Below are 14,440 nucleotides of genomic sequence, written 5' to 3'. Positions count from 1 at the left end.
CAAACTTGGAAAAGGTATATTATTATTAAAAAGATCTCAGTAGAATTGTATTCTGCTTCCACGGTCTGTGAATGTGCATGTTTAAGCTATCATGACATGATACTGTGCTATTTGATTTATGTTTTTATTGATACTTTGACTGAGGAGTTTGTTGCAATGCACTGCTAAATGGAGGAAAAATCAGAAACTGTATCAGACAACCACTCTGTATTTCATTCTAGAAAATAGCTGGCAATTATAATTACTCACCATGTTTCTGGCTCAGAATAAAAGTGGCATTGCACAAAAACCACACTGAAAATTCATCGTGATTAGAAAATGTTCCACACCTTGGAGTGCAGTGGAGACATAAGAATAATTTTAAATGCAAATTAAATTGTGGGGGTAGCAAAGAGAACAGATAAAAGACAGTAAAACAAAGCCTTTCACTTTCTTCAAATTAGCAGGCTAATGTATTATAAAAAAAAAAAAAAAAAAAAAAAAAAAGCAATTCTACTCTGATCTGTGCTAAGAGCTTTCATTTCATCATAATATAAAACAGCAGATCCGTCACCTTTCTCTGTTTAGTTCTCTTGATTTTGAGGTTGAAGTGAAAATTAGAAGCTGTTCATTCTGGCTCACAGACTAGGTTGCATTTGCTTAGTCTTATTCCATAACAGTAGGATGGAAAGAGGTCAGTAACAGTGGTAAGTACTTATCTCCTGCATGTGATTTCATTTATTTATTTTAAAAATCTTTCCTAGTGCTTTTGCTTTCTATCTATGTATTTCCTGCAAAAAGCTACATTGTGTATTTTGTATAAAGCTGTATGTTATGCAGAAATGCAATGATTCCTAGAGAATGCTTGTATCAGATGTTATAGCACCTTCAAGAATGAATGAATTACTTAAAGTAGGAATTCTGGAATAGGATAGATTTCTGGATAATCTATATATATATCACAGCATCAGTGCAATGTTTTTGTGTTGTTTTTTCTGTATGCCTTGTCCAACAAGCTGTACCAGATAAGAAACGAATATTTTCAAGGCAGCATATTCATAGTAAAACATTTAACAGTCTCATTTGTGGTAAATGATGAAGAAAGTAGGTGTTTTGCTTACTGGAAGCAAATTATTAGACAAAACACAATGTTACAGTTAATCATTATGAAACAATTTAGAGTATCTCAAAATACAAGCTGCAATGAGGAAGATCAGCGAAAAAAAATAAAATAAAATAAAAAATTCTTAAGCAAACTTGATGCAGGTTTTTTTGGTTTTATTTTTGTTTTCTTTTCCCTGAGGAAAGTTTTTATCAAATCAAAAAATCAAAACCAGGGGCTTAATTTTTCCGTATGAAGGGTGAGGGGGAGTGGAGGAGATGATCATAGTTTTACCTCCTGTTGCTAAGTAACAGCATCTACTGGCCATTTTTATCTGATAAAGGAAGTCCAGTTGACGTTATGCATTATTCATCAGAGTTCCAATCAAACAATCAAAATTGTTTGCTTACACTGGGGACACTTAGTAAGATCAAAGAAACCTTCCTTGAAACTACAGGAGCTTACACGACTGCCAGTCAGCTCTTGATATTTTGCAGTAAGTATCAGTTCTGGTCTGGGAGTGCCACAGCCAAGTGAATTGCTGAGGAATTTTAAAAGTTTGCTCATCGGGGTAGGCTTCTGAATTTTAGAAAGGACTGCATGTTGATCGATGAAAACCAACTTAAAGTAAAAAAGAAAAAGCTTTGGAACCTTGGTTTCCTGATTTTTGCCAGCACAATTAAAGGAATTGCTTGAAGCAAGGGTCTTGGTCTGCCCAAACCTTTCTGTCAGCTTTGTACAGAAAAGGACAAAAGGTATTTTTGTCTGTCTGTCTTAAAGTAAATGTTTTGTAGGGCTGTTTGTGTGCTTATGATTATATGCTGTAACTAACTGAGATGTGGAGGACGGATCTCGGTTGTGCCTTTCCTTCAAATCTTGGGTTTTTATGTGAGTTGGTGAGAATAGAGGAAAATGCAGGAGGTAGCAAGAATCCAACTGGAGAAGGGTCATGTTGATGTGCATAATTCTGGGAACTCTGCCTGACAGAGGCACACTTGATTCAGTGTGCATCTTTGTCAAATGTAACCTAGAATTTAAACAGATCCAAGGTTCTGACGAATGCCAAAAATATAAACCTTAACTTGCAGTGCTAGGAGTATCCTACCATTTCTTAATGGTTGCTCTTATCACCTCTTTTAAAACTGATGGTGGGATGTTCTGCTGCTACTTTTGGTCAGTAAGTAGGAAGGAGTAAAGAAAGCTTGGTTTCTGCCTATTTAGGCAGAATGAAATGTCCAACAGAGTACAACCTTGTGTCTTCCTTCTTAGTGCTGTGTTTTGTTGTGAGCAGCACTAATGCTGTCTTTACTGTAGTCTATTACAATGGAGTCTGCTCGGAGGTCCTAGGAATTGCTACTGTCCATGGCACCCCCAAGCTCTTCTGCTCTCATTTTTAAGAGCAAATGTAACAGGCAGAATAATCTAAGTATGTACTGTAAGAAATGGAGACTGTGGCAAGAGTAAAGGTGATTGTTCTGGAAAGGTAGCAGGAACCTTGCTAACAATGTAGCAGTACTTTTCTCTTATGTCTTTAGACAAAGATATAAACCAAATACTCCAAAATAGAAAAGGATACTTGTGAAGTTCTGAATATGAATATGAATAGTGATTTGAAAATGTTTTGACCCTAATATGCCAAACTACAACCTTTAATGACTGCCTACACTATTATTTCCACAAAGAAACTCACCAACTTTTCTGTCTGACATCTCTATTTTTTTTTCCCAGGAATCTGACTGATCATCCAGACCGGAGTATTGTACACACAGATAAAGTTCCTTCAAAATGGACTACTTTTTGGATGTCGAGTCTGCTCACAGACTGTTTTACAGTCAAGGAGCTCAAGGTAAGAAATTTTGACACTGTCTCAGACTGACTATTTTAATGGTACAGCTAAGATGTATAGGGCCAGTCAATGGCCAGCCCTTGTGACTGAGTTACTGAAATGTATACAGGCAATAGGGAAAGGCCTTCAGAATGATAAGGCTGATTTGCCCTTTCAGAGGATAAGGAAAAGCTATGTGAAAGCTGCTGGGTGCATGGCAGGAGCAAAATGGAAAACCAAGATCCATACACGGGGGTTGCAGAACCGGAGAGGACAAATCAGAGGGAACAGCCAGATGCATGCTGTGTTACCCTGTGGTGCCATTCACTTCTCTCCTTGCTTCTCAGTGCTGTCAGAATCACTCAGTACAGTCTGGTATTATTCTCTGTTGCAGGAATAAATGATTTAGGAAAGATCAGAGATGTTTTAATGTGCTGCATGGAAGCAGCATGCTCTCAGTAGTCTGTGTCCTTCCCCGTGAAATGCTGGTCCCCCACTGAATAGAAACTTCTTTGCTTTAAGGTAGCTGAGAATTGTTCACAACATAGGTGATATTTTTGGTAAAGTCAGTTCACATTTTTCACAGCAGCTCTATTTTTGGATAAAACAGTTTCAAAGAGGAGGGTTTTTTATTCCTTAAACTTTAAGCATCATACTCAGCTGAATAAAAATTGAAAGACCAAGCAACTGTATCAACCTTTTACTTTGTACATACTGCCTGCATACTATTCTCTGAAAACACAGTTCAGGTATTTTCCACTGTTAATTTCATCAGTTGCTAATCCCATTCAAAGACAAGCCACCAGAATTTGGCCTTCCCTCTGTAGGTCATCCTCCCAGAGCAAGACCTAATCTACATGGGGAATGCTACCATCCCAGGAGATGTAGGGGTCAGTGTCACTTGACCTTCGGCTCAGCTGAGGTGCTGCTACATTGCCCAGCTTCTGCCCCAGTTATTGCGGTACATTTTCATCTGTATATCTCAAAGAAAACTGTGTCCGTCCCCACCCCCCCCCCAAAAAAAAAAAAAAAAAAAAAAAAAAAAAAAAAAAAACTATTGTCAAAACACAGACCTCTGCATTGAACAACAACAGAGACAAATGCTAAGTGCCTCAAAGTCAAGTTAAAATTGGCTGAGGGCAATGACTGATTTTGCTTGCTTTTTTCAGTCTCTAAAATGCAGTGGCTGCCTGAGCATTAATAAAAAAGTGATACTAAAATAGGTTCTTTGATATCCCTATGGGAACAGCACCTTTTCTATTCCATAGATACAAAATTTCAGAAAAGTACAAGTTACTGCTATGTAATGTACAAGTTACAAGCTGTATCAGTTTAATCTGTATTTAAGCTGTATCATATAAATCTGTATTTAATTTGTATTTAAGCTGTATCAACAGAATCCTTCCTAAGCATGGCAAGGTACAGAGGACTATGGAAGAAATATGTATTCATGTAATGAAAGACAATTACAGTAACGTGCACAAGGTGGCTAATAAAAGTTGCACAGGCAACATTCACTCTAAGTATTTCCAAGAAGGCAGGTAAAAATGTTTTCTCCATATTTGGATAAATTATATTGTTAGCACATACAGAACTGCATGATTTTGAAATTTTCACCTTAGCATCCGGTTGAGTCTTCTTTTTAATGTAATCATCTTGCCTTTTTAAATGCAAACAGAAAAAAAAAAAAAAGTCATTATGCAGAAATGTATCAATTGATACATTTCATCAGGGTCATCAGGGCAGGGGGCTGACCTTAAGATCTATCATGAGGGCTTGGACAAAACGAGTAGGAACCAGCAATGAGAATATGGGACTTTCTGTCCACCATGTGTAAACCTTTTGTTTAAGACTCCAATTACATGCTTCTACTGTGCACCAGAGCATGGTACAGAGATTCTCAAACCCTCATTACCTCTGTAATTGTAAACAGTGCATTGAGATAAGAGCCACCCTGCACTTGTGCTCTGCTTCCTTCAGCTCTTCACCTCTCTCTCTGCTGTTTGTTATTCCTGCACTTTTTCCAGCTCCTGCCCTTCACATCACTTACCTCACATGCTTGTGAGCCCTCTTCCCCAAGTGTCTAGTGCTCTACCCTGCTGTTCATCTATGTTTGGTTGAGGAGAGCTGCTTTCTGTCAAGCTGGGTGCCAACAGGGAAATCACTATGAGCACAGAAGAGACATTTCTGCTCTACTTTCTCAAATGTAGCAACATGGCAGTCTCCTGCCAGCAAAAGAAGTGGTTGAAGAGGTGGATGAACAGACCACCCAATTAGAAATAGAAAGTGTGAGAGGTGAAATGTGGACTGTGCAAGAGCTGCTTCAGGAGGCTTTCACTGTCTGAGGTAGCACCAAGCATGAGGAGATAGAGTTGGTTTCAGTCAGACAAAAAATAAGCCTCTGGAAGAGTTTTAACAACAATATTTCCTGTAGCAAATGTCTTTATTACCACCCTTAGCCTCAAACTTCTTGATAGTATCATCCCCTTTCTCTGAGCTCTTACCCCTATACAGAGCAAAGAACTCAATGTTATCCCGGCATGCGTTGGTGCTGCCTGTATGGCTCCAATAACTCCTGTCATCTTTATACCTTGTGCCAAATATTAAGTTTGTCTTTCACAGAACAGGCATTTCTACATGTGATAATGGCATGATTTCTCCAAATGTAAGCAAAAAGAACCTCTCTTTTTTCCTTATCTGCCTTCTGAAAAACAGTTAAACTGCATTAGCTTAAACTTACTGAGACAAACAAACAAAAACAAACCCATACTGAATGTGAGGCACCCATCTAAAATAAATAGCTTAGCTCAAGTAGCTACTTTGGCACTGAAAAAAAAAAAAAAAAAAAAAAAAAAGTGTGTGCAAGTAAGCACTGCCACCAGATCTATCTAATGGGATCACAATTAACTATTTGATGATAATAAAATCACATGATGTTATTAACAAATCATGCTATCACAGAGCTTGTGTTTATGCATTAATTGAGTGAATTGAATTGAGTGAAAGAAGACTATGGTATTTTGCCATTTAATTAAAAAATACATTAAAATGCATTACATGTATTATTACTTCAGTTATTATTACAGTTACTGCATTACAATATTCTCTGTTCACTGGCTGTAGAATAGGGGTTTATGACCCACTTACTCTTTCTGTGAGACTGGAATTTTTCTGCCTTTTAATCCTTTGATCCTACAGATCAAGAACAAAAACTCCTTTCCAATGTTTTCACGTTTCACATTGTTTTCACAATGTTTGCTGGAAAGCACTCATTCTCAACTGTACCCACTCCTTGTAGGTGGAAGAGAAGGGAAGGAATAGGACTGCAAGATGTTTGGAAGGAACTCAGAGCTATGATGGCGTTGCTAGCAAAGGATATCAAATCCCAGATGACCTTGGGTCCTCTGTAGTTGCATGCAGGGTACCCTGACCTCAGCATGGGGACTGAAACAAGGTCTTGGCACCCAGCAGCTAGCTGGTTCTCTATCCCGTACTGTCTGCACTAATGCCCACATCTCGTTCCTACCCCTGCAGAAAGCTGCAGAGCTGCCCTTGCTGCTGTACGGTAGAAGGAGAGAGGTGTTACCTTATCAACTGCCTTCTTTCCCATCCTCTCCTTCTGCAGCAGCAGCTTTCACCTCACTCCTGTGGGCTGAGCACGGAACAGAGGATATTTGGCTGTTCAATGCTGCATGTGCTGTTCAAACAGCTGCTCCCCATTTCCTCCAAGGAAAGTGAAGCAAGAGGGATGGAAAGTCCAAAAGCTGTATCTGGCAACAAAGATTATCTAGATTTAGAAAACTTAATGAACAAAGCCAGATGGTTGTAGTCTTCAGATACCAGCCAGAAATATCTTAAGCCCTATCCTGACTGTCTCTTCTGTGGCCGTATGTTGGGATCTAGGAGATGGGGGTGTCTTGCCAACTGTGTAATGCCTGGTGACGCATCTGCAAGTCAGAAGCAGGAAATGGACAGTGTCCCTAGATCCAGCCCCTTGCCCTAGGAAAGTCCAAATCTGAAATGTAAATATGGACCTGGATTTACATTTTTGAAAAAGTCTTCTGCCTTTGAAGTGTGGGGAATTAAAATACTAGTCGCTCCTGAATGTCAAATCTACCACGGCTTGCCGACATAAGGCCTGAAAGCATACAATGAGGCCTGGAGTAGGATGCAGCTCACTTACTTCTTAGGTGTCCTCAGTGAAGATGTTTCCATTCAAGACATCTGACTAGCTGACTAACATGTATCAGTGGAGAGTCTCAGTCATTTTGAGAGCAGAGTTCACCTAATCATAGAAATCTTCCTTGGGATAATATAAATCATGTCTTACTCTCTACACAAATTAAAAAAGCCTAGGGAGTGAACTCAGATGGAAGACAGCCGTGCTAATGGCATTTGTTTGCATAGAGGGAATCCCATGTTGACAAGTAAGAAGGCACCTACTCAGGAAATGGAGAAACTTCATAATAACAGGTCAGGCTGTAGTCAAAAGCTGTAAATTTGCAGACCGTAACAGTGGTAGCCTCATTTGGAGAGACAGCTGGTTTAAAGTTCAACTTTAAGGAACTCCTGCTTTGGGGCTTGCAAAGGAACATATTTGTCAGAGCTGAGAAAGCTGGCATTGAGGAACAGCATTAGCAGCCTGGTCTGCAATGGAAAGCGAGCCAAGAAGCAGCAAGACAGGCAGAGGCACGGTCTCTCCTATGAGAGGTAAAGCACTGAAGCACACAAGCAGAGATGGTTGCCCAGCTTCAGCCAAGAGTCCAGATCACCAGACAGGTCCATGGCAATGAGGCAGGCACAAGGCCAAGCAGAACATCAAGTCAGCAGCCAGGACACAGATCAGTGAGAAACGTAGCCAGCCATGGGCTCAGCAAGCAGGCACAGGGTAAATGCAGCTCCCAAAGGGAGAAAGGTGAGGCTTTTTGGCTTTTTCTTCTACTACTCCAAGCCTGGTAAGAGTGTCTCAAACTGCTCTCTCCAACAGCTGTGTTGTATCAGAGAGCTGGCCTTGAGCACAGGAAATGAAACAATGTACAGGGACAGCATACAGTGCTCTGGCTGCTGGTTCCTATTGGCTCACACCTAGGCTTGTTCAGGATCAAGAAACAAGGAACCTCTCTCTGCCATTGTACAAAAGGGGATAAAGTCTCTTCAGTGTATTCTAAGAGAGAAGAATGACTTCTATTGGTGCATCATAAATGAAGGCTTCAGGTACCCTCAAAAAAGGAGAAATACCTATTGCAGACTTTACATAACACTTTTCTGCGGCTGTGAGTTTGATGGAAGGGGTCACAGGGCTTACCCCCTCTAACAGCCACAAATCAGAACCCGACTGTACATGATGGTCAGGATGCTGTTCTGGGCTGTGCAAGTCCATCCCTGCTCTACAGTCCAACCTTGATGCTGACGAGAACCCAGGTTCCCCTCTGCTCTCATGTGACTTTTGACTCGAGCATAAAATCTTTTCTAATTTCCTCAAGACCTGCATCCACTTCTCCAGTCTCATCTCCTTTTGCACCAGCAGGGGGCATGAAGCTTAAAATTAACTGCATTAACTGAGATTTTTCAAGATGTTCCTACATATGTTAACATTGTTTGCCAGTCCATTTGGCAAGATACACTGTGAATATTTAAATAACTGAACAAAACTCTGTTGATGGCTTATCTTAACTATCTTTGTACCTATAAATAATTCAAAGATCCACTTGCATGGGTTATGCTCTTACTGGTTGCAAGATTCCTGCAATCTATTTGACGAGTGTAAGGAGTGATTAAAAAATGCAAAGTAGAAAAAAATATGAAAATAAGCAAGAACATAGTACACAGGGCAAATGGATAACACATGCACAGGATTGTATAGACACATATGGAATTATTGCTCAAGAGATTTCAGGAAATCCTGCTCTATCGGTTTTCCAGGTTTAATAAAATACTCCCAGATACAGTTTTAACTCCAAATTCCCTTCTCCCACTCTGTTGCCACAATTTATTTATTTCACTGTGCTTCACTTTTGCTCATTTATTTTAGTTCAGGCAGTGCTGACTCATTCTAGATGTTTGACTTTATTCACTGATGATTACCCAGTGCTACTTCCCTTCTGCTTTTGCATACTAAATTATGTCCATTATTTCACAAAAGTATTGCTGCAGTATCCCCAAATTCTAGTCCAGAATGATTCCACTGTAGATGTTCCTTGTGTAAAGTAACATTTGGATACTCCACCCACCCAAATTTTACAAATAATCCATCCCATAGATTAACATCTCTTCAGAATTATGTTATTTTGCGTGTCTTTTTCTTATTCTTGTGATGTTATTAGTTCTTAATAACATTAACAATAGCAAATTAATAACAGCAAATGAGCTGTTGTAATCAATTTCTCTCCCTTTAAATCCAAGGAAGTAATTGATCAACATCAACCCTGCCCTTATCCTTTTTAAAAATTCCCCCCCCTCCTTTGCACATCTTCTGTCATTATTTAGAATTTAGGAACAGGCAATGGAGTGCCACGATGAGAGTCTCTGGCTTGCAGAGTCAGGTAGACTAGCTTCAGCAATTGTATAAAAATACCTCATGATGAGTTGCAGTAACTGTGCTTCAGCTACTTCTTGGTCATTTATTTCAATATCCAGTTAGCCAAATTTAAGTCAGAATAAATTAGAATCTTCTAATTCTACGTGGCATATCTAAATACAACTAGTATGTTTGTGATCCTGTTCTTTATACCCCTAAACCCAGAAACTATTGAAACTGTATATATGGCTCACACTTGAAAAAAAATTTTGAACATTAAATTTAATTTTTCAACTAAACTAAAAAATAATTTCAAATAACTAAAGCCCTACTTGTCCCTAGTTCATAATCACCTAGCTGCTTGCTTGCCCTTCCATTTCTCTCTTTTTTCCTTTCTTTCCTTCTTTCCTTCTTTCTTTTAATATACATACATATATTCTGTTTTCTTTAGCCTATGCCTTTGGATTCAAAGAAGGAACAAGCACATTTCCTATAAAATGTACAACAAATGTAAAAAATGTTAAAAAAGTAGGCATATTGTGCATAAACTTACCAAATATCACAAACCAGCATAACAAGCATCAAAGTGGATGTCTTTTTGTCCTATGTTCTATTGCTTGCAACCATGTATTTGAGTACTTTCTTTCAGATTACTGGTGTCCATCAAACTGGTGTCAAAGATCTCAACAGCTTCGCTTTAGAGAGAGACAATAATCCATATGCATCTACTTCTCTGTTTATCGGGGAGACAAAAGCCTATAAATCATTCGTCATAAATACCAAATTATGTCCTCTCCAGTGCTTGCACACGTTCTACTGTTTCTCTCTCCTGCCAGTCAAACCCTATTTCACATCTCTAATCCTTCAAATGTGGTTCTTTATCACTTAAATTTAAAACAAGACAAAAGTGAAGTGGCATTAAATCAGCCCACGAGATTTTCTGCTAAGCATACATTTGGCCCCACTGTCTGTCTTTAACAAATATTCACAAACTAACAATATTTTAGCACAGGTAGAATGTCACATTCTAGATGCATCAAAACCTACCAGAACCAACATTTTTAAAGCTCATATGTAGCCAAAACCACATTTCTGTGTGAATTATATACATGTGATGCTATAGTGAGCCTTTTCCACTGAAGCATGAAGGAGGAAAACTGAAAGAGCAGAGGATGCCAGCAGAATGCAGTAAATCAAATAAGAGGCTCATACCCTTCTCTAATGAAAATAAGTAGCAAGAAAAAATCCTGCTCAGTCAGCAACAGCAGCACTGCAATTAAAATGATTTCACGAGTATTCCACCAACTTGTTTAAAGTTTGCTCTGAGAAATTAGTTTTTGCTCTTGTGGTGGTTTTACCGTGCTAGGCAGTTGAACACCACAACCGCTCTCTCACTCCCCCTCCTCAGATGAGGAGGGGAAAAGTAAAGGAAAGAACAACTCACGGGTTGAGATAAGGATTATTTAATTAAAGAGAAAAATATATATATATATATATATATATATATTATTAAGGAAATATTATTATTAATTAAACAATTCAACTAAAGGGAAAAAAGGGAAAGGGGAAGAGGGAGGGGGAAAGGGAATAACAAAACAAAACAAGTAAAGGCTATGTGGAAGTGCAGAGGAAATAAATTACTCTCTACTTCCCACAAATGAGCGATGCTTGACCACATTCTTGAAGCAGGGCCTCAACGCACGTAGCTGGTGTTCGGGAGGAGGACAGACGTTTTCACAACAAGAGCCCACCCTTCCCCTCTTCTTCCTTTTTCCACCTTTTATTGCTGAGTGTGACATCATATGGTATGGAATATCCCTTTGGTTGGTTTAGGTCAGCTGCCCTGCTGATGTTTCTTTCTCACTTTTTTGCCCACCCCCTAGGAGGGTCAGAGAGAGTCCTGATGCTGTGCCAGCACTTCTTAGTGGCAGACACAACACCGGTGTGATACCACTGCTGTTCTAGCTACAAGTGCAGAGCGCAGCATTGTATGGGCTGCTGCAGGGAAAGTTAACATCCCAGCCAGACCCAGTACAGCTCTTTAAGATTTCTGTTATGAAGCCAATATTCTTTTACAGCTATTTGTGTGCTGTCTGAAGTTACTTGTGATTATACACAACAGAAAGATAGCCTTTCCAACGCATCTAGGTCTAGACATCTCCAGCAAACACTTTAGCGCTTTACTTGTAGTAAGATTAAAAACATCAGGTCTCAAGAGGCGGTGTTTTTTGTTTGTTTTGCCATTCAAAGGTAAGAAACTGTTATGTAAACTAGAGTTTCCAGATGAAGAAATTATTAAGCCAAAAATGACTAGGGTGCTTGTATTACCAATAAGATGTTTTAAAAATATTTCAGTAAAAGTTGATTGATAAACGTGGACAAGAAAATCTAGATGAATATTTCACATTTTCTTTAAATAATTTTAAGAGGATGACTTTCCACCTCAGAAAGCTTTCTGATTAAAAATGTCATTTTTTTTTTCTAAAAACATTTGTCTTAAAAAAAATAATAAATAAAATTATAACTTTTCAAAACATAAATCTAGTTCTTGGCAATCAAAATTAGTACTAATATTTGTATTAAAATACGTGAAAAAGTATTTTAATGGAAAAAATGGAAACCACCAATAATTCTTTGCAAACTGTCCCCCATGTTTTTGGTAATTTCAAACAGTATTCAGAAATTGGACCACCTTCAGATGTAACTAAACATATTGAAATTACTTGTTTAAAAGGTCTCTAAACACACACTATAATCCTTCATGTATTTTCTATTCCCCTCTCCCAAATGCATACTTATGCCATACTTCAATAACATACAGTGTTTTGAGACAACAAATATGAGATTATATATAATCAACTCTAACTTCATTACATACATTACAACATTTATTTTATTTTTTTCCTCCATTAGCTACCTTTATTTTTCTTTCTAACTAATACCAAACTTGATGTTGGCAAAACATGCTGATTGTAGCATAACCCTATCACATCAGGAACAATGCAAATGGAACAAAACAATTTAACCAAAATGACTGAGTTGTGTTCTGTGCAATTCTAGAATGGCTGTTTGAAATGAGTTTTCAGATGCGGCTTTCAAATCCATTTGCAGCATAAGAGGGCTCCTTAATATGTATCATAATGCCATTCCTGTACTCCATCACCTTCAAGGGGTATTTCCTAGTTTTCCTGAAAAGCCATCTCCTAAAAATGTGTAGCAGACACTGAGGTCATTTGTGGAGAGTATCTCAAGCTAAAAACACTGGTGGGTTGTCAGTGATGGACACAGGGTCATAAGGAAAAGTGTGTACAGTTATATTCATGCCATTCATGTATATTCATTGTCACCATATGGATATTTGAATGTGATCAATTATACCTTCCTGTTCCACAGGTGTGAAATAATTGATCTTAGTTTTTTATCACCAAAAAAACACCAACACATATTAGCTCCCTCTGAAAATTTTCCAATGCTTATTTAAAATTTCCAGGCATTCTTGAAAGCAGATGACAATATACATAAAGGGGAGATGATCATGGTTGTCAAAATAATATGTAAATAATACTCCAGGAAATATTTTCCAACATCCACCTACCTCTAGTCAAAATGTATACAGGCCAGATCCCAATGTGTTGACCCAAAAGGTAAAAAAAATAATTTATAAATGACTACAGAAAAGCTCACTCGTCTTGTGTGTACAATAAATGTGTATGTAATTTGGTGGTTTTTTGTTTGTTTGTTTGTTTTTCTGAATTGTCTCCTGTACTGTGATCCAGCTGCCCCTGAAGTGCATGGGTGGCCTTTCATTGACTTTAACTACAGCTAGATCATACAAGTTTTAAAGGACAAATCTTTTACATGGTTCTTTTATGAGATGCTTTTTGCAATGTTGACTTCATATACAGATAAATCTTCCTTTGGTATACATTTGATGACGTGGTAAACAAAATTCTCCCTAGCAGAAATTTTCCATTCTCTTTCATCTTCATTATTGTATGTCCCTGCTACAACGGAGTAATAGTTTACAGTCTAATAGCAGTGTTTACTTTAGCTTAATCTAAATAGCCGACCTGATTAAATCAATTTCAACTCTTGCCCTATGGTTTTACTTCAAATTCAGGTGCTGTGTTAGGAGGGAGCAAAAACTTAAAAGATTCTATTTAAAACCAGAAAACAAATAAGTTAGACCAGAAATAACTGCTACCCCCAGGTCAAGTGCTGAATACTTATGCAATGCCAGAATGAAGGTTCCTTCCACAACATCTATTCAGCCTCTAAATCCATATGCATTACGGTACAATTTCTAACTGCATGATGACACTGTAATTTTTTACTCTCCTACTACATGCTTCATCAGTGGGCAGTACTCACTAAATGAGACAATATTAAATATTTTGCTTTCTCCTCCTTGAAGATATGGCCGCAAGCCATTAATTTGCTTATGGGCTTTTCATTGGTGCTTCACTAAAGTGTACAAATACTTTACAAATATTAATGAATGTATATTTTTAGAAAATACTTACTGAAAGAAAATAATGATTCTCCCCATTTCATAATTAAGACACTAAGACATGAAGTGATCAAGACCAAAAATTAGCTGTTAATTTTGAGTGCCCAAATTAAGACACCAAGTAATTGAGTTTTTGGATAGCTGTTGTACACATCATTTCATGTGTTCCAAGCATAGCTCCCACTAATTTCTGCAAACTAAATGAACACTTAACTACTTCCATTACACAGACATCACTGTATCAAACACAGTATTCAGAAAAGGAGGGTCTGCAGGTATTGATGAGCTGTGAAAAGAGTTATGTAAGATACAAAACTAGCAAACCGTGAAGAGGAAATCTGTGTCAGAACAGGGGTATTACCTATGTCTTGGGGGGACACAGCGCATCAGACTTTTCTGCTCTTTGTATTACTTGGTGCAGAACATAAATTCTGTAGCATATGAGGCAGGGACCTCACAGAAAACAGCCTCACCTACTACATATTACAGATTCTCATTTCCATTGAA

At 38.2% G+C, this 14,440-nt stretch overlaps 1 protein-coding gene across 4 annotated transcripts in view; it reads left to right on the top strand.

Annotated features, from left to right (window-relative positions):
- Window positions 1–299: 299 nt before the first annotated feature.
- PHACTR1 (phosphatase and actin regulator 1) overlaps window positions 300–14,440 on the top strand; it is a 305,056-nt gene continuing 290,915 nt past the window's right edge. For 2 of the 4 annotated variants that reach the window (XM_035319555.1, XM_035319551.1), the window contains exons 1-2: window positions 1,423–1,577; window positions 2,810–2,927. In XM_035319555.1, the coding sequence (XP_035175446.1) occupies window positions 2,867–2,927 (61 nt within the window). In that variant the 5' untranslated portion in view covers window positions 1,423–1,577; window positions 2,810–2,866. Of the gene's footprint in view, window positions 687–1,422; window positions 1,578–2,809; window positions 2,928–14,440 lie in introns of those variants that run through there. The other 2 variants (XM_035319553.1, XM_035319552.1) reach the window with 2 other exon arrangements.

The sequence above is a fragment of the Oxyura jamaicensis genome, chromosome 2, assembly GCF_011077185.1.
Source record: "Oxyura jamaicensis isolate SHBP4307 breed ruddy duck chromosome 2, BPBGC_Ojam_1.0, whole genome shotgun sequence".
NCBI classification, from domain to species: domain Eukaryota; kingdom Metazoa; phylum Chordata; class Aves; order Anseriformes; family Anatidae; genus Oxyura; species Oxyura jamaicensis.
This window is presented reverse-complemented; position numbering and strand designations above follow the sequence as displayed.